The sequence below is a fragment of the Lagopus muta genome, chromosome 4, assembly GCF_023343835.1.
Source record: "Lagopus muta isolate bLagMut1 chromosome 4, bLagMut1 primary, whole genome shotgun sequence".
Classification (NCBI taxonomy): Eukaryota; Metazoa; Chordata; class Aves; order Galliformes; family Phasianidae; genus Lagopus; species Lagopus muta.
Genome location: NC_064436.1, coordinates 16,898,264 through 16,923,149, shown reverse-complemented (window position 1 = coordinate 16,923,149; position 24,886 = coordinate 16,898,264). Strand labels below are relative to the sequence as shown.

The following is a 24,886-nucleotide window of genomic DNA, read 5'->3' as shown; positions in this document are numbered from 1 at the left end:
TAAACTTAAAGAGAGTAGATATAGATTATATCTGTTCAGATTTAGGAAGAAATTCTTGACTCTGAGGCTGGTGAGGCACTGGCACAGGCTACTCAGAGACGGTGTATGCCTCATCCCTGTAGGTGTTCAAAGCCAGGTTGGATGTGGCCCTTCACAACCTGATCTACTGGTAGGTGTCCCTATACCTGACTCACTGGTCAACAGAGAATGTGTACAATCCCTTAAAAATTAGAATACCTTCTAGCTTATATACATGTATCAATAATTTAGGAAACAGACTGTCAGTGACACACAATATCAAGATTTCCAGTCAGACCATAAAGCCCTTCTCAGTCTGCACATCAGGCACTGGCTATAGCCCAATTCAACTCAGCAGTGCATAGGTGTTCCCAAAGAAGTGTAACAAAAGCAAACTTCCCTTTAGGGTTCTGAGAAAATTAGAGTTCATTAACTTCTTCAGGTCTCTAAACATCAAACTGACTGAAAAATGAGAGAAAATGACAAAACATCAATCTGAATAAGAATTAAATCTAACAGCTTTTCTCTTACAACTAGAAGACACACATACTCATGATTCATTTGCACAACCCAAGGCTCATGAAATATTTTAGAACTTGGACATAGAAGCCCACTTCTGTTTTAGCCTTGTTTTAAAGGAGTTTTCTAACCGTGAAAAACAGATGTACCATCCAAAAGACAAAACGTAGTATTTCTATGTTATTGGTTCATCTTCTATTGACATTTAAAAGCAAACTTCAGCAAACACATTTTGGAGTGAAAGTAACTCAACTGTCTAAAAGTTCTAGCGACATTTCAGTAGGTCTGTGAACTGAGTGGAACCAATTCATGTAAAACATCAAATAAAAAGTGACCACTTCATCTGAAAAACTTCAAAAAGCTCACAGCTGCAGTGCTCCAAAAAATCTAATTGAAAGAAGAAAACAAGGACATAAAATAAAAAGTACCTTAAATTCCCTTTAAAATAATCTGCTTGATAAAAGAAATCCATTTTCACACTAAGAAACTCATCAAGGTGAAGATGCAGAGAGTTGCATTCACTGGTAAAATATTATGACACAAAAAAACCTGCTCTCACAAAATGAGCATATGCTTGTTTATTAATTAAACTACTAGAGAGCCAAGATTCCACATTTCATTTTTCAGCATATGATATTTGGAGACTAGCATTCTTCTTAAAAATAAGAGCACTTATACTGAGTATTTGATCTTAGTTTCCTAATAGAAGATCTAAGAAAAACTGTGGGATTGCACAGAGAGCACAAACAATGAAAAATTAATCACACTATGAATGAAAACCTTCTCAATTGGAGGCAATATTAACTTTTATTGATAGGACCAGCCGATACTGTGGAATATCACTGGCAGATGGTCAGTTGTCCTACAAATGGTTCTAATATACTAACTGGCAACACAGCAGATTTTTAGCTCATAAGAAGAAAATCATTAGTAATACCACTAATACTTGCTCAACTAAAAGGTGAGTTTGTAATGATATAAAGATAAAATGAGCCCTACAAAACAGATAGCAACATAAAGAAGAAGCAGGTGTGTTACAATACAAGATAATCCAAATTTGCAAAATTATCCAAGTCCAAGACAAAAATGCATTTGGTTTACCATGAGGCAATAATCATTAAAACACAGTGTGATAATGTGGAATATTTTTAGACCTTCAACTCCTTCACAGATGCATCTATGTAAATAAATAAAACCAGCTCATTAATGGAACCACATCCAGGTGGCTTCTGAAGATCTCCAAGTAGAAGACTCCACAACCTCTCTGGACAATCTGCACAGCACAGATACGATTCCTAATGTTCAGACAGAACCTCATGTTCCAGTTTGTGTCCAACGTATCACAAAGGTGAAAGCTAAGAACGGGCCAAAAGCTGTCACAATCATCATACGCAGTGACAGCTTCAGTATTTATAGTTTGGAAGAACTGCTACACTGCCTAAGCAGCCTCAAAAAAAAAGCGTTCTAGAACCACTAATAGCTCCTGGGTCTAAAAACATGCTTAACATATACAGTAACTTCAATGAAAAGTAACCAAGAAATTTTTTTTCAACCCTTGAAATGCATGGGTTTTTTTTGTTTATTTGCTTTGGCATACTGCAAACACATGCAATGTGCCCCGGATATAATACACAGAGCTGTCATTTTCAGAAAACAAAATGCAGAGATTTTAATCCCCATTTTGCAAGTTCATCAGCGTTCGATAACACAGCTATAATCAATCCTTACTTTGAAAGATCTTAGATTACAAAAGTTTGGGTACACATGTCCCCTGCAATACTTTTTCTATAAATGCTTTTCAGTAACAGTAGTGAAGAATTTATAGAAAATGTACTAGAATGAGAAAATATTTTCCAAAATGTTGCAAGAGCTACGAAAATACATAACAAAAAACCCTGTAGGTACATTTAAGTATGCCATATTTCAAAAGTTGGATTATATACTTACTGTCACTAATTGTGACATAAACTTATGTCACAATTTATGAGCAAGGGGCTGAGAGGAAACATGAAAATGTAGCTCAAAGAGTTTAATCCTGATCCTACCTAGCAGATGAGAGAAAGCAATTACTATACTCATTACCATGGTATGAGTGCTTCTTAATGAGTAGAAGACAGAAAGTCAAGTTCCACCATTCAAAGTAAATCTCAGGGTCCAAGGGAGCATTTACAGAATAGTACATCTTTGTAGAAACATAGGGCAGCTTTACAATTTGGTCCTTAATTTTAGGAATGACCTACTAGTTTCCTCTAGTTTCACCTCAGTTGGTCTGGAAGGCTTTTCTACAAAGATTGGAGATGAAACAGAAGTGAAAAAATACATAAAAATCCTTCTGATCGTGAGTATAGTCAAGGGAGAACGCTATTTTAGAAAGCCTTGAAAGGCATTAAAATGTTATAATAAGATTTTTTCCCCCTCTTTGTACAACAGTGGATAATCCTCTGAATTACAAGTCTCTTTTTACATATAGTCATAAATTACACGGTTAAAATATTTATATAGCCAGACCTGGTTAATTCAAGCTGGTTTTGCTTCTCATTAAGATTTAACAGAAGCTGAAGCATTTATGGTGTAATATCATTCAAATTTTGAGAAAAGGGGAATACAGCAAGCATAAATCAGGCAAGAATATAATAGTAACTGAATTGAATTAGAAATAAAGAGAATATTTGATGTAGAGAAAACATTTTCCTCTTGGATTGGGATGGTAAGGGGTGGAAACACATCCTGACAACTCTCTAGAGAGTTTACATGTGAGTAAGCCTTTAGTAGCCTCTTGTAATCTGCCACTTTCTTTGCCCAGTGGATGCCACCAGTATTTTATCAAATTGTCTCCCTGTGTATCAGTTAACTCACCATGCAATTATGACCTAGAAGGCTGCTGGTTTTCACTGCAGCCATCCATCACAGCCATGTGGGGAGCTTGGGCTCTGGGCCATGCAAATGGGCAACGTGATGAATCTAAACGTATTTTTAAAGTTATTGTGAAATGAAAGAGTATTTTGAAGTAACTGCATTAAAAAAACCAACACACTACAAAGTCATCACTCTGTAGAGCAGCAATATATGTACTGTAACTTCAGATCAATACAGGATTCAGCTGTATTTAACTCAGAAGAAAAGCCAGCATGCAATAATTGCAACAATGATAACAAATGTGGTTTTGAGAGGTGCTGAAGTGACATTCTCCAGGCAATCGCTAGATATCTGTGCTATCAGAGACTGTAGACTAGCCAACAGCAGCAAAATATCTTTTAAGTAAGAAGTTCAATGAAGAAAAACAAGCAAAAGCACTTTAAGAGCTCAGATCTAGTCACCAGATATACAGCAGAAGCATTACCGCTGCTATTTACTATCAGAAAATTGCCTAATCTGATACAAAGTGAGAAGATACCAACTTAAGAAAAAAAAAAACAAAAAACTTTTCTTTCAATAGAGTACAAAGTTCCAAATGATAAAGTGTTCATAAGAAAATTCTTTGCTACAAAATATCTCAAAGTAGAATTCAAACAACTGCTGAGAAAAAAAAAAAATCCAACTACATCTCTACAGCACTGTATCTATTCACAAAATATCTGTAAATATAAATAAAGTATTAAAAGCAATACATATGAGAAGCTGTTGATCTACTTTGTGACCTTGTATTACTACCATAACACAATTGTAGAACTGTGAGAAAACCAAGACAAGGATTTCAAACATTCATAATAGGTTTAAGATTATAGTAAAAGGATGATTACATTCCAGAGTAAAATAATATATTTATCCTCAGATAAATGGGGTAAGAAATATTTGTTTGGAACTAACTTAATGCATTTATTTAGAAATAGAATTATGTAGAGTAATTTGTCTCAGTATTTCTGAAATCTTGGAAAAGATGACTCCTTCTGAGCTCCAGAAACAGGAGTCAAACACACAAAAACATCATGCACAGCAGTTTAGAAGAACATCTGTTGACCACATCTAACTCTACCTGGTAAGTCTAGTTACAGACCTGTGGTATAGAGAATATACGTACATTTGGAATACCAGAGAATTGCTCAGATGAAAATATAGTCACACAAACACAGAGAGAGTCACTCTCCAGTGGGAGAATAACTCTGCTTCCTTCTTGCAATGACAAAAGCAAAATTTCCTTCACCATACATTTATCTTTAAAATATCCTGTTGCTTTTTTAACAGAAGAGGGGAGGAACAAGTCCTCCCATATCATTAGATGACACTGTTAATTTGACTAATAATTAAACAACAGACAAATGTCTCCTTTTTACTGTACATCAGAACCAGAGTTCTTCAAATGTAAAAAAAGCAAAAAATATAACTTATGTTCAGCACATTAAGTCCAATTACCTTTGAAAGCATTTCAAAGCAGAAATTTCTACAGCAGAATTAAAACATAACTCTTCAACATGTTCCACAAAAGGAGCATGATAACATATCTTCATCTTTTCTAAGTGCAGCAACACTACAGTGTTCTCAAGAGGTTGAGATACAGACTCAAATTTGAACAGTCTTTCCTTCAGCAAGACACACAGCTGCCACACTTCAATTGTAATGAAATGTTATAGTGACACAGGACTTACGCTGTAACTTATGATAGAATATATAAACAGTAAATAAATCATGTTTCCATTATCTACCATGCAGAAATTTGGACCTTCCTTCTGTGACATTAACAGAAAAGTACCTAAAATATTCACAACTGGCTTAATTTATATTGCACACTACTGTTGCAGTGTAATCACTACAACTGCAACTGGGCTCTGCTGTTCTAGCATGGAAGATGCAGGTCTTGGCTTTAGGACACTGACTAATAGTACTCTCAGAGAAGAGCAATTCACTGTAAGAGGAAGGATGTTCTCCATGAAGGCCATTTTCTGGTTCCTTCTGGTTTCACTGGGGAACATAACACTGTACTTTCTATCAAAATGCAAATGGTAACATTTTTAGCAGAGATTGAGCTTCATCAAGAAATGTGCAAGCGTATTTCCCACTTCATGGTTAAGGGTACGAATTCATATACATAATAGAGACAAGTTGTCTAAATGTTAGTCAGAATACTTTCTTGACTTGTGACTAAACCTATGGCTGTGTGATGGGGAAGAAATTCCAGTGAAGATTATGAAACAGATATGGTTTGGGGTCTATGTTTGAATAAAACACACTCCAAAGCTAAGCCAAACTAGGCTTTCTCTTTGAATGAATGCTTTGTATCTTCTTTCAGGAGAAAGAAAAAGAAGTTTGAACAAAAACCAGAATCCTTCACTTTCCAACTGTGCGTAAGAGAAAAAAAGAGGGAAGTCTGCTAAATGGAAAAGACACTGATACTGAAACAAGAAGAAAACACAGAATCTCAAAGATAATAAACAAGCTTTCCTTTGTGAAATTCTATATTCAAACTGCTAATGTGGCAAGAGTTAACAGTAGTGAAAGGTCTGATAAATGGCTACAAGATATACAAGTGACATTAATATGTAAAAATGATGCTATCACTGTCAAAATAGACCGCTTCTACATAAAGTTAATTAAGTGAAACACTAGAGAACAAGTTCCTCATATTCATGAGATAGACTCACAGAATCACACAATGGCCAGGGTTGGAAGGGACCTCAAGGATCATGAAGCTCCAACCCCCCTTGCCACATGCAGGGCCACCAACCTCTACATCTAATTCAAGGCCAGGGCCCCATCTGACCTGGCCTTGAACACCTCCAGGGACGGGGCATCTGCAACCTCTCCGGGCAGCCTGTTTCAGCATCTCACCACTCTCTGTAAAGAACTTTTCCTTGACATCCAACCTAAATCTTCCCTCCCTCAACTAAAAACCATTTCCCCTTGTCCTGCTGTTATCTACCCTTTCAGAGTTAACTCCCCTCCTGTTTGTAGGCTGCAAATAGGTCACCTCACAGCCTTATTTTCTCCAGGATGAACAAGCCCAGCTCCCTCAGCCTGTCTTCATAGGGGAGGTGCTGCAGGTACTCATTAAATAGGGGATAATGGGCCAAATTTAATAACAAAACATTATATTAAAATATTGGAAAAACTGAGAAAAGTAACTTTCAATTAGGTAGGATTTAGAACTGCATGTTCCACTTAGTTCTTCATATCCAACTAAATGGATGGTGCTACTTGCACATTCCTTTCTTAATGTTCATCTCTAGGTCCCTGGCCAGATATGGTGTAGCCCTGTGACTATTCTTAACAACTATGGGGACTTGCAGACCACATTGTAATACATATTTGGTAAACATCAGACATAGTCCAAGACCATACTTCAGTTGAATGCACAAGACATAAGAAAAGGTAGCTTTAGCTTCATAGTAAGAACTATGACTTCACACTGTCTTCATGCCACTTTAAGTCAGGCAATGTTGAAACCACATGAGATTTGCCCTGTTAAATCAAACTGCCAAGATTATTTGAGTCAAACAGTGAGTTTGTACTCCATGGGCACTTTCCCATATAATTTTCACATATAACCATGACATTTCTGGTTTGATACTGAAAGATCCACATATAATACTACAGCTCTTCTATCTAGAGAGAAGCCCATAAGCTCAGAATCTGCTTGGGCAGGGACATTCATCTTCAGGCTTCAGTCACTTAACACAAAGAATTCTCCTTCAGTGGTCACTACCATCCCCAAAACACTCTATTTTCTGTCTTCCAGAGACAAGGAACTGCAAATGATGAATGATACACCACTCAGTTTCCCCCAAAGGATTTAGTCTGATGAGACATGTAGAGGCGCTAATAGACTGTGAAACAAGTGCGAGCTAACCTAATTGAGTAGTATTGATCCACCTGTGCCAGGGAGATTATTGTGCATGTTTACTTGCCTAGCTGCAAAGAGTTCACAAACCAGAAGATTTCAGGTGAACTGACTGGATCAAGAAAAAAAACAACCCTCAAACCCACTTTCAAATTGCTTTTAGCAACTCTGTTGCATTAATACTTAACACACATACACTGCACAGCCAGATTTATCTTCAGAGCTTCACAAATATTAGCTAATTAATCTTTCACTGTTATAGTTTCACTCCACAGCACATCATTTTTCTTTATAACTGAAGCTAAAGTACCATGTACTGTTTTTGGGGAGAAACCTCCATGACCTCATCCTACCTAACTTGTATCATACCACAGCTAAAAACTTTACAAGTAGGCAAAAGAAACATGCATATTTATAGAATGATCTACAATCATTTTTTTTCTGGTTAACATTTAAAACAGAATGCATGATTACAATTATAAGAGTCAGTAATTCTGTTTTACGGGAAGTTTAATGAGGGATTTGTGGTCAAAGTTGATACCTCTGAATTGCAGCTGTTGAAGTGCTGAAATGTCAAGCACTGACTGATTGCTGCTTAATTACAGATCTACGAACAACTTCATATGGCTACAGAACTGCTTCTGGAGGTCTTCCTAGTGTTGCCATTAAGACTAATTCCAAGCAAGGTGCTTAACTCATACACTGAATTGATACATAATTTTGTCATTTTTTTGCCAATTAAAATACAGATGAAGCTTCCCCAGTAATTCACACAAAAGACTCTTATGGTTTTGCCACAAAAAAAAACCAAAACAGTTATTTATTTCTTATCCTAACTTCTCACTGTAGCTGAAAACTGCTTCAAGAGTTTTGTGACACAGATAAATATTTGGTCAAGACAAGGAAGAAATCATCAACTCACGGCAACTTAATTATGAAGGAACAGAAAATGTAGTGTTTATGCACAGTGTGCCACCTCTTACTCAAATCTGTTTATCCCTGCATGGTTGAGAAGCTCTTTTGTTTGAACTGCTTTAAACTAAAACCTGTTCCTTCTGATATGAAGAGATAAAATAAAAGAGAAAATAAATGAATAGAATGAGTCAAAAATGACAGAAAGGCATGAAAAATTTTTGCTTGATTTTGGAACAATGTTAAAAAATCTTAGCCTTCAGTTTTAGACTGACTTCCTACAATATCCATTGACAACAAATGCACAATATTACATAAATCAGTACAGGTTTATCTGGAACAAAATTAATAGATGATAAAATCTGAGCAAATCTGAGTAATACAATGTTCTTTTACCATTCACACATTTAAATTATGCATCTAAATTACTAATAGAATTGACATGACTTTTATTAATACCTTACCTTTGATCTTCAACTGGAACAAGAATTTAAGTGGAAAATGGCACACTGTAGAGTATCATGCTCAAGGGAAACTTCCTCACCTGTTTCACACTGCTATCAGACTGGCTCACTGTTTATTAACACAACAGTTATTTATTTCTTAATAACTTATTGAACAGCCCATCTTATTGCTTGGCTATATCACACATTTTAACAACAACATACTGTGAGGTGAATTAAGGATCTCATTAAAGCAATACAAAACCCACTTACGTGTTTTCCTTTGTGTGTACTTTGAAAGACAATCTCAACTCTGATTATTTTCTGCTTCATACAAATAAGACATTAAGCTCCCAAGGAAAACTTTACATTTGCCAACACGCATTCAACTCATTTTTCCAATCTAAATGTGTAAATCTAGTTTGAAAGGTTTATGGTTTTAGTTTCATTGATGTGTATAATGCGCTTACTTCATATTGAAGATTATTTTCCTTCTCTAATAAATAGCCTATTGTATTATATTTTTGCCTGCATCTCAGCAAATTATTTTCCACATAAACATAACAACATTTGTAAGAGCTCAGTACTTCTTCTTAGGAACTTAATTGACTGAACAGCTTAAAAAGTTGCTGAGTATACGAAACAATTAGCTACTGTCTTTGTAGTCTGTATTTTAGCGTCCCATAAATCTACAGCTTTCACTGTAAATCTGCACAATTCAGTAAACCTTCAAAATTACACTATTACATTTCCATCGCTTTTCTGCATTACAACTTTGATATGAAAACATAACTGATGTTTACTATTAAACCCACATAGGCAGATTTGTATGGAGTAGTGGCAATGTCACCCGCTAGGCTGTCACAACACTCCCATTTCAGTCTTAGTCAATGTGTTTTAATCCTGTCAGCTTTGATGACATCTCTTTTAGAATTTACTGGCATTTTTCCCTAAATGAAATACATCTGTGGTCCTTTCCAGCATCTTATCACAAGTTTATAAATATATATTAAAGAAATACTTTTTTTCCCCACTCTGAGTACGCAGAAAAAATGTCTTTGTGACTGACAATGAAACTAGTTAAACAAGGGTCCCATGTGTCTATCCCTTGAATGCTCATTTGAGTCTTCAAGAATGTCAACATTTCTCTCTGAGTTGCACAATTCATGGTACAGCTGCTCTGTTAAGCAAAACTCTGATTTCCTATTGATCAAAAATAAACTTCAGATTTACTTAAAGTTTAACCCATTCAATTTGTGCTGCTCCTATGAAATACAAAACAGATACAAAAAGTGATTCCAAAAAGCTTTGTATGGGCAGAGTCCAAAATGAATAAGCTTTCTGACTGACATTTGCTACTACCAGCAATCATAAATGCATAACTCTATCTTTTATCCCTGAAATTATCTTCTTTTGAAAAGTCACATACACATTACTCTCTGTATTCAAATATTCCTCCATTGACTAGAGAATACATAGAAAATGTTACTGCTTATTACAAGATATGCAGCTGAAGGTTAAGAAAATGTGTAGAATTATCTAAATGCTCTACCTTCTTTCTCTTACATTAGTAATACGAACTCACTGTATTCATTCCTCCTGCAATGAAAATAGAAAAAAAAACAACCTGAAAGCATACCATTATCACAGATTATACCACTATCACACATTCACATTGCATCCTGTATTATATTCTTTCATTTGAACGTTCTAGATCACCCTGGCTATGCTTTCTAGCACTCCAAGATTTGTACTGAAACTGTTCTATTCCTTCGCTCTCTTCACAGCTTTTTCAGATTTTCCTTCCTCACAGCGATGTCCTTGACAGAAACTAATAAATAACTAGCTTGTAGAGGCCACTAAAGTTTTTGTAAAGCTGGATTTTCTAAAATTAATATGTAAACACACATATTGCTTTTATGCTCTGTATATATGCTTTTGAAATTGAAAGAAACGTGATAAAATCCTCTGAAGAATACTGACCTGATCCCCTCCCCAAGTACTGTCATTATATTGCTCCAGCACTGATCTGCTTCTGAGTAATATAGTGTAACACAAGGTAAGAAAAGGTTTTGCTGTGAAAAAAATTGTTGTTCCATAAGAGTGTTACACAAACAAACTTTACTTAGAAATATCCCTTTTGATTCCCTTCCCGACCCCTTCCCCCTCCCCCCCCCAATCAATTTTGCTCCCATTCTTTCCTTCTCTCCTGTTTTGCCGCCTGTAACTCTTTTTGTGCCTGCCTGCAAGTTAGACTCTAACAAGCAGTTAGTTGAGTAAATGTTGGACAAGGCAACAACTCAACTTCAAATACTTGACCCTGGAGAAAAAAACATAACCCTTAATCAGGACCATGAATTCCTTACTTTCCTTATTTTTTAAAATAGTGCTTCATAAGCTGCTTGCTGAAGAAGGTAATTCTCTCTTATGCTAGAACTACTGATTCAGGACTGCAAGTATTGCCATTAATCCATGGGGCATCTCAGCACTCTGCATCCTCCCCTGGAGAAAGGCAGAAGCTTCTCTCATTGCAAAAAGTAGAAGAGGAGGAGAAAGGTGCACTCAGAAGGTTATTTCTTGACTAATATTGTTCCAATGCCCTTCTCAGCTGTGTGGACAAAGTCTCTCATCTCTGAGCCTGTTCTAATATGTTTCCCCTAATGAAAAAGGTTCAGGCAGAGCAGGCTAGTTCTGTCCACCCTCACAGCATTCTGCCAATGCAGAAGGAGAGATTTATGGGCTCAAACAGAATACAAATGGTATAGAGCACAATTTAGAACTTTGAGGTCAGGGCATTCAATAGACTTTACTCCTAAACTGGCATTAAAAAGAACAACAATTGAATAAAGCAAGAAACAGCACGAAGTGAGACTGGTCCCACTGTACCTACGTGCAAACATAGAGAAAGAGCAGAAACAGAATAAACGGACAGGGGAATGACAGGAGAAGTGTGAATAGCAATATGGAAGTTCAGATCCACAATCCTACATGAAATCCCTCTCAGCACATTTATGGACACAATTTAATTGCATCCACGTATCTGATTGCTACAATTTCTTTCCATCCTGTTGTTGTCAGTTGAATAACCAGTTAAAACCTCTTCTCCACTGTCCAAGCTCTTGTTCATATTCTTCAGTGAATTCTGGTATATTTTCTTCCTCAAACTACTGACAAATATATTTGTCTACATTTAAAAACCTCAATGATCTCTTGCCTAGCTGTTTATTTATTTTTAATGTGAAGCTATGCTGCTATTTATGAAGCAAATGCTACACCACTGAGCATACACGTGTCCCTCTTCTATGTGTTGTTTTTTTTTTTCTTTTCTTTTCTTTTCTTTTCTTTTCTCCTATGTTAGAAATATGTTTTAACGTATTTAAAAAAAAAAAAAAGTTTGGGTTGGTTTAGGCAGTATAGGCAGTATAACTATACAAGATTTTATTTATTTATTTTTAATAAAATATCTGAAAAAAATACACTGCAATTAAGACATTTGGTAAAAGAAACTAAAATAACAGGTAATTTCTATTCTGGAAGGCTAGATGATTTGAAAACTACCTCTGAACCATACAGCAATTCAAGCAAACAATTTCACAAGAAAGGTTTTCATCTCCTCCTGAGCAGCATTTATATTGACATGTCCAATTACAATGTCAGGATGGTTTCAGCATAACACTAGAAACATCAGAAATTGAGGTTATGTGCAAAGCAGCAGAAGAGAAGGTCTTGTGCCTTGATGCAACTTTAAGTAAACAGGAAATTAGGAACCCCAAAATGCAGTAGATCTCAAAGGCCTATCAGCCCACAGTGAATACTGTGAGTGTAAGATGGCATGCTCTTCTAGAATAAATTTTTATAAATGTTGATCCTGCCTCTAACCATTTCCTTTAGAAAATGACTTGAAATTACAAATAACAAACACCCATGGCATGATTCCTGTCTTAAAACATTATTACTGAAAGAAGCAGCGTCTCATTGAGGAATAGGAGACTTGAAGCCTTGTATGCACACATCTTTGCCCATACTTTAAGACCTCCAGGGGTATCATGCATGGAACTTCGATACTCCAGTACAAAAAAAAAAGTTGATGACTAACAACCAGTATTAAAAATACTTTTGTGGTAAAGACAAGTTTTGGAATTACTAATTGGTAGACTATCTTGCTTTCATTTGCAGCTACACTGCTGAAAAGAAAAAACATTCAATGCCTCAGTCTATTGTAGAACACTCTTAACTAGCTCATACAAATGGAAAAGGAAATAAAAGGACTATTCCAATTATCAAAGACTCACAGGAATACATTGGGCCATAAGAAATTTTCCCTCATTTAATAAAGCGCTTGAAATTAAAACTGTAAGAAACAGCAAGAGTCAAAAGCTACATGAAGTTTGTCCAGCCTAATTGCAGCAGTGCAGGGAAGCAACGTGTACTGATAAAATGGGGACATATTTCTCTTCCCAGTCTGTGCTGACAAACACTAATTAAGATCTCTAAAGGACCAGAACTAGACTTGAAAAGAACAACAACGACATTTAAATTGACTTGGAGTATCATTTATCTATTGTTTAGATTTACTGAAACACAGTACCCTTTGTTTCTATCCTCTGGAATTTGTCCATTACAGTAGCGTGCCAGAAGTGAATTGTTCAATTAAAATCTGTAACAAAAGGGATTGGCTCTCTGAGTTACAAAAATTGATCTTCTTAAAAGATGCTTCTTGTTAATAGAGAACATCTGATCACTGTGATTCAGCGTCTGCATTTAATTCTATCAAACATTCGTACTTGCTGTGCATTTCAAGTTCAACTACATAACATTTTCACTGAAACTTGAGAACTTTTCTTTATTAAATAAAATAGCAAATAGATTTGATTTCTTGGTTTCACGTAAAATTATAACTATATAGATTTCCAGGTGTTTCATGAATGAAACTAGATATATTTGTTTAACTTAAGCAGTTGGAGTACTGTTTGCTTGATTTTATAACTGAACGTGTTCTGCATAAATCCAAATCAGCCTTGAAAGAAAATCTTCTGTCAGACTTTTAATGATCTGTGGAAAAAAATATGTTGTAAACTCGCTACATCATACTGGAATAATATTTTTATATAACCCAAGATATCAACAATATACTGTTTAATGACCAAGTACAAACATGACTTATGAGCGTGGAATGCCTTATGAAAAGAAATACGTCTATTATATTATAAATTAAATTTTAAAAATCACTAATAAAAATATGAATTAAAAGCCATTTCTAAATTTGGAATGCATCAACTTGGAAGCAGATTTAAATCTTAGTTTAAGTAGGGTGGACATGCTGTGTAGATATGTGACTTGAGTAATTTATAATGCCAAATTGTCTTTACTAGTTTGAATCCAAGAATGCTGCAAAACCACTGAGTGAGCCTATCAACAGGATAACACTCAATCACTCAACTACTCGTTCTATTCTACCCATCTTCAGTTATTTCAACTTTTCCTGTTCTTCCTTATCTAGGAAGCACACTGGTCAAAACAAATCAATTTTTAATTCTTTTGAATCAAATTACATTTTTACTTTTGCAAAATGTGATTTTACAGTAGTCACAACAAAGCTATTATCCCACGTGACAACCATAACTGAGCCATGATCCTTATACATTGGCTTAATTGAGGCAATTAATATCTAATTTAACATCCCCCATCTTTTACTTCACTAATAATAGAGAAAAATCCATTAAGGAAATGTAATTAAACAGGTTGGAACGTAACAGGAAAGAAATTGTAGTTCTTTTAGGCTTGACCTTACAGTAATATACCTTAAAGGTTGAATGCTATGAAGCCACAGATTGCAGCTATTGAAGATCACATCTTACTAACGGCAATGCACACTCTAAATGCCTCTCCATACACTCTGCGAGATCAACCTCAGTAAGTTTAATATTACCACTCAGTACGAGAAAAAGTTGTACACAAATTCATCTTTTCATCATTTTACAATCTCAATTTTGGAAAAAAAGACGGAATACCTACTACCAACCTCCTTTAGGAAAACAGGAAATTAAGCAGAAAATAACTAATGTTTATGCATATTGAAAATGATTAAGTTGTTAAACAGTTGCAGAGACATGAGTTAAGAATGAAAGATCTCGAGATGACTGAAGAACCCTGAAATAGTCGTAACAGAAAAAAGCTTTTTATTTTACAAGATTATTTCCCCTCACTCTGAGCAGTTACACTTCTAATTATGCTGCAGCTTACAGAGTCATAAGGGCCATAAGACATTTCAAAACACAGCCTGAATTGAAGAAACTGTCATCCAATGGTAACTGAGATGTGTCGTCATCAGAATCAGATGGGTGATACTCATTTCCATCAGCTCCAGAACTGATAATTTGTATATAGAGAAGGCCATTACGTTAAGGATAATGCATAGAACTAAATCATTAATGATTAACATGTATATTTACCAACTCCGCAAAAGCTCATGAACGCATATTAATTAATTACATTAACTTTTTAATTTTTTTTAAAGAGATTGCAAGACAGTTTTCCACCATCACCAACAATATCTAATTTGCAACAGTTCTGATGAAATTTTTTTTCTGCTGAAGTGCAGAAGTATCAATATAAGCTAATCAATATAAGCCAATGATATCCAGAAACATACTAGGAAAGTCATAAAAATTTGTATCTAAATGAGTAACTTGAAGGTTGTGACATTCTCAAAAAGAAAATCAGCTAGCCATTTACCAGCCTGTACCTAACATGTTTCTGAAAGCCACAGAAATACTGATGAAATATGGTTTGGACACATAGTGCTCAAACCATTAGAGAAAAAAAAAAAGTATTTGTTTATTCATCCATTACCATTAGAGTTGAGTATCAAGCATTTAACAAAGTGTTCACAATCACAATAAAAGCAATAAAAACTCTTTGAACAGCTTCGGAGCACTTCAAAATGAAACACCATAGTGGTTGTTAAACCACTTAAAATTTTATGGGGTTCAGGCCATGACCGATGGACAATCAGAAAAAAAAAAAACAAACCCACAAACAACAAAGATGCAGGAATGGTAATTCATATCTAATGGAAAAGGAGAAAAGGGAGAAATGAGGCTAACGAAAGAGAATCTCACTATAACAGTGCACAACACTGAATAGGTTTTAAAACACAAATAAATGTTTCCAGAGAAATGTAGCACCATACCTGGTGATGTGGGGAACTGCCTTCACACGGTGGTAATGATCACACACACTGTAATCAAGAATGCAAGATGTGACAATGGATGGATGGAAGAAAAAGAAGAGAAGGAAGGAATGAGAATGATATAAAAACACATAAAACAGACACGGAGAACATGAAAACATGGATATACTGGAGGATGCCCACTTAAACCTAGTTCTGAAACCTCTAAAATAATTGCGTTTTCACAATGCATACTTTTGCAGACCACACAATTTATAACAGCAGTAAAAAGAGAGTGGCCTCCTGTGAATACAACATTTTAGTTGGCATTATTATCAATTATTCGGATATTATAGACTGTGTACATTCCAGCATCACCGTAGGTTGCTTGTTATGCTTTCTTTATTTGTTGTTGTTTTCATCATCAAGTATCTGAACCTACCTATCTAACATTTTTGCAGTCACAGGAGAAGAATCTCAGTTAAATCACCATGAGGAGAACCACTTCAAATTAATCTCAAATCTCTAGAGAAGGAATAGATTCATGTTTTTCCTCTTTAGTCCTAAACAGATGCAGCTCAGGCAACCTTCCCCCTGAAAAAGGTCTGCTACAGTTAGGGAGAGCAGGGATGGGAGGCTGAAGTGGGAGGAGACCTCTGATATTCAGATTTGTCAGCAAGTGAATGGCAACACTGAGCAGTAGTGAGACTGTTCACAACTCCTACACACAGCCTTTCAAATGATATACATTTAACTACCAATCTTAATCTGACGTGTTTATATGTATTTTTTTTATTACCTGTGTTACACTAAAATAGTATTCACAAACTTTAAGTTACCTTGGTCCAATTAAAGAGTAGCCTGAACTGCCAACATGTTATAACTTCTGAAAGCAACCCACAGAAACAGATCAAATAAATTACAACATAATGGGATGTTTTTTTAAATTTATGTTTTTCTACTTTTTCTTTAACAGTAAGTAGTCAAGTTACTGATTGTGGCAGGAGGCAATCCTTGCATCTTTCACTGCAATACACTTTTACACATAAAAAGTACACAAAATGAAAGAAGCTGAAGGACTGGATTTCTAGACTTGCATTAAGATGTACAATTATACAAATTGGGATCCTAGTGCATTTCTATTATTTAGAATATGAATTCATTAGAAACTAAATATGTATCAGCCTAACAATAGGACAAGGATTAATAGCCTAAAATTTGTAAATAGACAGTTCTGTACTAGCATGTGGAAGAACTTCATGGTAAGGGTGATGGAGCACTGGAACAAGTTGCCTAGAGAGGTTGTGGAGTCTCCTTCTCTGGAGATGTTTAAGACCCATCTGGGCACCTATCTGTGCAACCTAATATACGGTACCCGCTTTAGCAGGTGGTTGGATTCAATGATCTCTTGAGGTCCATTCCAACCCCTCTGATTCTGTGATAACCTTTTCTCTTCATGATCTTATTAGTTTTTTAGAGAGGAAAATATTAATGTAAATACTGTTTTTAAAAAAGGCTAATGCGCATCCACAAAATAATTTCTTGAATTGAGACTCCTTTGAGTTACCATAACTGTCTACTTGTCATTTGCTTATATCCTATATTATTGCATATATATACTGTATATTCTCTCTATATATACAATTTTTTTTTTTCTCAGAAACACCGAACAATGGTAATTAGGAAATCAATGTAAAACATCTGATACGCATCCTCTAAGCAAACAAACAAGTGAAAAATTAATTCAATCAAACAATCCTATTTACTAGAAACAGAGTTTATATCTACCCTATGCATTTTTTATTTAAGAAAATGATCTTCGAAAAGCTATGTGTTTTAGTTCATATATTTTGTTACTGTATTTTGAACAGCATGATAGAATGAAACTGAGAAACCAAACAGAATTAAAGTAAGCATTTAATGATGAAAAATAGCATCAACTTTTCCTGTTATTCAGGTAATTTACATGAAAAATCATCAATATTATGTTCAAATTAATTGTAATTACTTAATTAGTAATAATTAGATGATAAGATGAAATTCCAAGTTGCAAAGAAAAACTGCTACATATTGTGCAGCGTAACTGATATCTCAAGGAAAAGAAATGCTGAAATTATGGCAAGTTGCCTCTTCTACCTAATTCTCCTTTGAGCAGCATCACAGCTTTCAATTACAGAGAATATAAGTCTGAAAATAAAACAGAACTAAAATATGGATGCACACAAAAACTTATGCTTTAAAGTCACAATATAAATCAAAGAGCTGAAAGTCACTGTAAAATATTAAGTTGAAAGCATCAGGATGAAACAGCAGTTGAATCTACTGACACAGGAAGTAAAGTCACCATGTTACCTCTTCATAATGACTTCATTAAACCGGAAAATCTATCAGCAGTTTCAATTAGAGATTCTGGCAAATTTTGATAGTACGTCAATAAAGCCATGGTTAACTGGCAAAAGTTAAACACCTTCTAATACTAATTGGATACTGCCAACAACTGGAGAAAAAAACTAAAGGTAAACGCTATCTAACCAAGCTGAGACTCCATAAATTCTTTACAAAATGTCTACTTAGGACTAATTAGAGGAGTAATCTCTCATAATGAATAAAAAAATCCTAGATGAAAAAAAACCACCAGAATCAATATTCAGACTTAGTAGCTGTTTAGCACAGGTGGTCCCACTGAAACCACCCAAAGCTCTGTCCCACCTCATTTGGTTCCCTGTACAGTGTGCTACATTCTTCATTGACAAGGTGACCACAGACACACTCACTGACATTTTGATACACATACATATTCACAACTTTTGTCACCTTACGTTTTATTAAAATTTTTAAGTAAAACAAGACTGGAAAATAATTTGCAGAAGGCTCTAGCACTCCCACAACTTCACGTATTCCCATGTGGATATATCAGTGCTTTAATTGTGCAAGAGGCTCACACACTACTTTGTCTGCAGTTGAAATTCACTCATGTGAAGTTTGCATCACTTAGTCATTGATTTTAATTGACCAGGAGGAAGACTTTCCTCTCTACCTGAGGTCCTACAGTCTTGGGACAAATTGTTATAATTGTTGAGATGGGTAGAAAGTCTCGTTAGGGTGGTGAGCATATCAATTTTAAGCTGTATGCTACATAAATACCAAATACTTAAAAAAAAAAAAAAATTAGTGTAGAATGTATATTATTTGGAATGAAAGGGAGTATTTCTGATTAATTATTTAATAAAATGGTTAGCCAGCACCCGAAAACTGTGCATTTCATCTTCTGTCAACAAATTTTACATGGCACTGGAAGACAGGGAGATTTATAGGAAGGTTTGGAAAAGATCTGCATTACTAAACTTTCACGTAGGTTAACTCTGAATGTGGCGTCAGCACAGAAACAGAAGGCTAAGGGATGGGATTTGTGAGTTTGGCCTTGTTGAAAGTTTTGAATGCTTGGGGAAAGTGACAAGACAATTTTACAGGAGCAGGATCATGAGGATTTGTATCCAGCCTTGAGACTAAGAGTTAGGCCTTTGCATTTAATTCTCTAGGGCAGTAACTCTTCATATATATCATATTCAGACACTGTATTCCATGGACAGGATTTAAATTAATCAATCAATTTACTTCCAACCATTTTGCTGACTGGAATAATCTTCCTTTCCAAACTCATCAGTCCCTTAATCATTTTGCCTTTTGACATAAAATTAAATGGGAAAACTTTGGGCATCAGAGATTCATGCACAAGGTACTCTTTAGTTATGCATAGTCATGTGCACAATAAAATGCAGCAGACATTCCACTGCCCCACAAAATGAGAGCTGGATGACTTGGTACCATCAACAAATAGCAAGAGAAAAAGGCAAGTGTTATTTATGCTTGACTTGAACAAACACCTGCATCCAGCATCTTCTAGAAGGCCCTGCTGGAAGTCATAAAGTTGCTGACATCGCTGTATTACAACCATATCTGAAATAAAAAGTTTGCTTAGCTGCTTTATCGTGATTGTGATTAACATTTCTCTAGAGTTGTTATGGCCAAAGAAAGGATATCCCTTAACTTCCTCATGAAATCTCAAGGCTGCTACCTAAATTCATTAGTATACTGCAAATGCTTTTCAAGAGGATGAATTAGTTTTACAGACTTTGATAGGGATTTCATTTCATCAAAATTTTCCCCTCCACTCACTTAACACTAGTATATACATTCCCACTGAAATATCATATTGCTTTTCACCATATAAAATCTAAATTGGACAGTAGCATAACTGCAAAACAGCTATCCACTATTTCATTTTTCCACAGCCCAGAGGATAAATACATGGAATATCTATCATTTGTTCATCTCATTATAATTTAAAGGAAAAAAAAAATGATATCATCAAAAAACATAAGTAACTGCAGAATAAAGAGCAAATAAAATTGCTAGAACTTAAATTGGAACCCAATATATGTTAAGTATCTCTTGCACTACAAGGGATGCTAAATGAGATTCTTCTGAAGAAGTCTAGGATTTTTCAGAGTGCCTAGACTGTGTTCTATGTTAAATATGGCAAGTTCTTTGAAAATGCTTCAAAGATTTCAGCAATTAAAGTCTGTTAATATTATGAAACATGCAGCTAAGACACTCTGGTAACCCAAAGCTAGAGTAGTAGTTAGGAAGTTAGGAGCTGTCGCAAGCACTGCTGTTTATAACAGGCTTGTAGCTTATATTAAAATTACTCAGAGGAAAAGAGCAAGTTGAAGAAAAAGAGTTTTTTTCCCCAGCTTCCCCAGCATATGGAACCATAGCAGACTTACGTAAGAGAAATATGAACTTTTTGTATGGGAGAATCCAGCACCTCACCCTGAATGTGTGAGCTTGTGAGAGGCAACTTCACCTGAAGAAAGGTGTGTTCACCATATCAATACGCTCAGCACTTAGGAGAATTGCCCACTTAGATTTTTGTTTGTTCAAAACAAAGTGCCAATCTGGGACTGAATGATAAATTAGGGGCACAGTGAATCTCAGTGGACAAATTTAACACGTTTAACTAGTACAATGTACCTTGGACTACACGATCTTAGAGGTATTTTCTAACTTTAACAATTCTATGACAACATTCAGCTTGCAGCAATTATTTCATCAGCCTTAATACTTGATATATATTTTTTTGTACTTGGCTAATGAGTTGAGCAGATGTACATAAAAACAATACTGCTCAGAAATGCCTCACAACTGTCTGAGGATACTGACCAGACAGAAAAATTATCATACTATCTTTGAAAAAAAACATTATTCAATCAACACAGAATGAAATCCTAGCTATGATTTTTTAGTCATGAACATTTGCCAATAATGTTTGATACTTGCAGTAACCATACTTGATATAGTTATAGACCTCAAAGATGTATGTTCTTTTAACTATTGAAAAAAGAAAACAATGATAATAGAGGAAAAAAAAGAGCTGAGCACCTCACTAGCAAAGCTGAAAAATTGTGGGTTCCAAAAGCCCATACAATATCATTAGAAATTACTATTCATTATCAACACATACATATATCATACATGTGTATACATATATACGTGTCATACATATATATTTTAAATAACTGCATAATTCTTATGACATTTCAATTTACTATGTATACTCCACATCCTTCACAGAGGTCAGAATGTAATTAGTTTAATCTGGAAAACAATATGGTTTTACGTACAACAACATGCCCCAGTATTAGCTTAATTACTTTACTGACCTAGAAGGTCATAATGGGCACATTTGCTTTTTTTTTTTTTTTTTTTAAATACTGATACGTATATATACATATTTAGAATTTATCTACCTAGTTTAGTCTTGAGCAAAAGCAACATGAGTTTGCAGTCTTTTGAAAGCTATCAAATATTTTCATACATGAGAAGAGTCAAGATAATTTATTTCATTATAGATAGGAGGAATTTGCAAAAAATGCAGTTATTAAGTTTTTATTTCTTTATTTCCTTTTGAAAATCATTCATAAACTGTGGCAATATGTGTACTGAAACTCGTACCATCTTGCTAATTCTGCTCAGCTTCATGGCTAAGCAGAAGAGTTTGCAATGTAAAAGTTTCAGAAATTGGCAATGTCCAAGAGTTTTAACTAAATACCATTTCCATCCTCAGCGCTGCTGACAGTTTCATGAGCTGTGACACACACAGACACAACACTGCACACTTAGAGCATGCTCAGCACTGTTAGTTTAAAAGAATGGAAAATGTACAGCCTCAGCAGGATCTCACATTACATAGACTACAGCAACCCTGCCATACAGCTGGGTCCCTTTGTTTGAGCAGGCAGAATATCACCAAGGCAAAACTTATGCTCAAACCCATACAATTCCTCCATTTCTCAAAGTGTTCAAAACTAAGCTGGACAGGGTTTTGGGTTACCTGGTCTAGTGGTAAGTGCCTCTCCCCATGGCAGTAGGGTTGAAGTTGATGGTGTTAAGGTCCCTTCCAAGCCAAATGATTCTAGGATTCCATTATTCTCTGAAGTACCATATTTCATTCTGCTACTCATGATGTTTTCAAGAGATTGGCACAATTACTACAACTTGTTTTCATTTACCAAATGTTCTTCTCTAAGAAGAACAAAAGCTTACAGAATTAACAATTTCTAACACAGAAGCTTGAACATAACTTGATATTACAAGACTAGATTGCTAAATAATCTAAAAGACTCTGAAGTACGGTACCCTCAGAGCTACTTGCAAACCTCATTCTTCAAGTCTACCCATGAGAAAGACAACAAAAGGAAGGTGAGTGGGAATCTGCTCTTTATATTGCAAATAAAAAAGTTACATAGATGCCAAGGCAACGAACAGATAAAAGACAAAATGCCTCAATTGAGAGAGTGTTAGAGCAGCATCTTTACTTACTATCTCCCATACATTTTCTTTACTTAAATGCAACCCTTAAAACAAGTTTCTAATGAATTTGGTTATACATCAAACAATAATCTCTCTATCTCCTAGTGAGAAAATTGAAATTGTGCATCTCTATCAAGTAAAAAATCATATGTGAAATATCTAAAATGACAATTCTGTCATGACAAGGTATTCATTTGGTGAGAAGTAATAATTCTTGGAGCTTTTTTTTTTTTTTTTTTTTTTTTTTTTTTTAGTTTCTAACCCAAGCAAAGTTTCTCAAGCTGACGTTTTCATATGTAAGGAAAAATATCAACTGTCTTTGCAATGTTAGCAGCTAACTTTTATTATCTTTCTTTTCTCTATTGCTTGTTTTATCATAGATCAGAGAGCCTCAGGGATGCCTCTTCACAGTATTCAACTTGTGAGAGCAGGAAGTTTTGAATTTGCTATGGAGATAAAAACACTGAAGAGGTACTGTTGCAAAACTGTTCATCTATGAAGGCAGTAAATTAGCCCATTAACAATGTTGGTAACAAGAACTGTTTAAAGTTAACTTGTAATATAATACAAAGTGTCCCAAAACCACCTTTTAAAAGCTGAAACTTCTGCAAGTACACAAAACAAATGAATTTGCACAGTAAGAGTCAGAGACAAAAAATACTGTGGTAATAGACCTCAGATAAGGCTATTCTTATATTTAGAGTCACAAAAACTCCAAATACTGTAAGCCTAAGAATTGGGTGACACTTGCAGCTTTTAATTATGTTTTAAATCATCCATTTTTATGAGTTAAAACCACAGTAGATGTCCTCCAATTCAAGTTTTACTTCATATTTGCTGTATAAATACATGATAGAAATTTGAGGGGGGGATGGGGATAGAAGTGGAGAGGGATTCATAATACAGTTTAAAGCTCAGTAGGAATGTATTAAATTAGAGGCATGGGACTAAACTCAGTTTTGACTCATATGTACAGCAGCATAAGTTCGGAAAACTCATACATTAGCTTTTTCAAAAATCCAGAAGCTTTCAGGTATTTTAAAATTCTGTCTGTTAGCCAGTATTGCCGACGTTATGTCCAGAAAGTTTCCATCAGAGTTCTGGCACCATCTGCCATCACCTGAAATATAGCCAAAGTATAACATTGTAAAATTTCAGGGGAATGTGGCCTGCCTTCATCCGAAACTAGATCATTGGCATGATTTTCAATTTTGCTGAACTGCAGTTCAGGAGGGCTTTATGGACTAGTTTGTCCAGCTCTGCCAATAAACTTCGTTAACTGAATCATCTCCCCTCCTTTAACAGCAGCCCTCTGCCAGGAAGACTACTTCACACCAGCTTTTTGCTGAGTTACAAACATGGACAGCTTTAGTTTGAATTTTTTTATTTTTTTTTTAAATTTCCTGCACTGATCCCCAGACAGGGTTAGAATGCTAAGAATAATGGCAAGGTCATGCTCAGGTTCGTTGAAGAGGAGATGATTAAGCAGAAGCAGTGATGGTTTCAAGGTTTTTCTGCAGCATAATTTTTGTCACATTTTAAAAGGAGAAAACATTTCTGCACTAAATTACAGGGCATACAGAAGGAAGGGATTTGCTCCACTTTATAAACAGAGTTGTAAATTTAAAACATGGGAAGGAACTGAAAAATAAATTATTTTCAAAATGATGTCATTTTTTTCAATAATAAAAGTTAGAGAAGTAGTAAGTGGCACAACCCTTGATAATAACTTCTCTAATAAACAGTGAGAGTATATTCGCTGGTTTATAATGCTTCCCCTTAGCTTACAGGTTCCTTTGAAAGGGCTACTTTCCTGATGCTTGTTAGTACAGTAACCAATATGTATTATCATTTAGATCCTGTTTTGAAAAACAAGTATGAGGCAGACATGCCATGACAGTTGATAATGCTAGTGTATTATACACTATTCAAAATTCTCTTCCTAGGCTATCAATTCATACACAATGGTATGTTTTTTAAAAAAATTCCTCTGATAACAATGGTATCCCAAATGTTTATGCAGTTGTTTAGCAAAGATTTTAAAATAATTTAAATAATATTTATTTCTCTTTGTTCTCAAGAAAGCAGAGAATTAAGAGTGAAATAAAAAGTACAAAAAAGAAATACACCTGAAACCAGGTGTTTTTATATTAGCAATTGCTTTCTAGCCTCAACACA

At 35.1% G+C, this 24,886-nt stretch overlaps 1 protein-coding gene across 8 annotated transcripts in view; it reads right to left on the bottom strand.

The window, feature by feature from the left end:
- Nucleotides 1–24,886, bottom strand: part of CCSER1 (coiled-coil serine rich protein 1) — a 620,464-nt gene that overhangs the window by 80,524 nt on the left and 515,054 nt on the right. Inside the window, exons 10-11 of one of the 8 annotated variants that reach the window (XM_048941947.1) lie at nucleotides 15,857–15,904; nucleotides 13,705–13,716 (exon numbers count right to left, since the gene is read on the bottom strand). The exons of 5 other annotated variants lie outside the window; for them this stretch is intronic. In XM_048941947.1, the coding sequence (XP_048797904.1) occupies nucleotides 15,896–15,904 (9 nt within the window). In that variant the 3' untranslated portion in view covers nucleotides 13,705–13,716; nucleotides 15,857–15,895. Of the gene's footprint in view, nucleotides 1–13,704; nucleotides 13,717–14,624; nucleotides 15,034–15,856; nucleotides 15,905–23,048; nucleotides 23,829–24,886 lie in introns of those variants that run through there. 2 more of the 8 variants (XM_048941946.1, XM_048941940.1) reach the window with 2 other exon arrangements.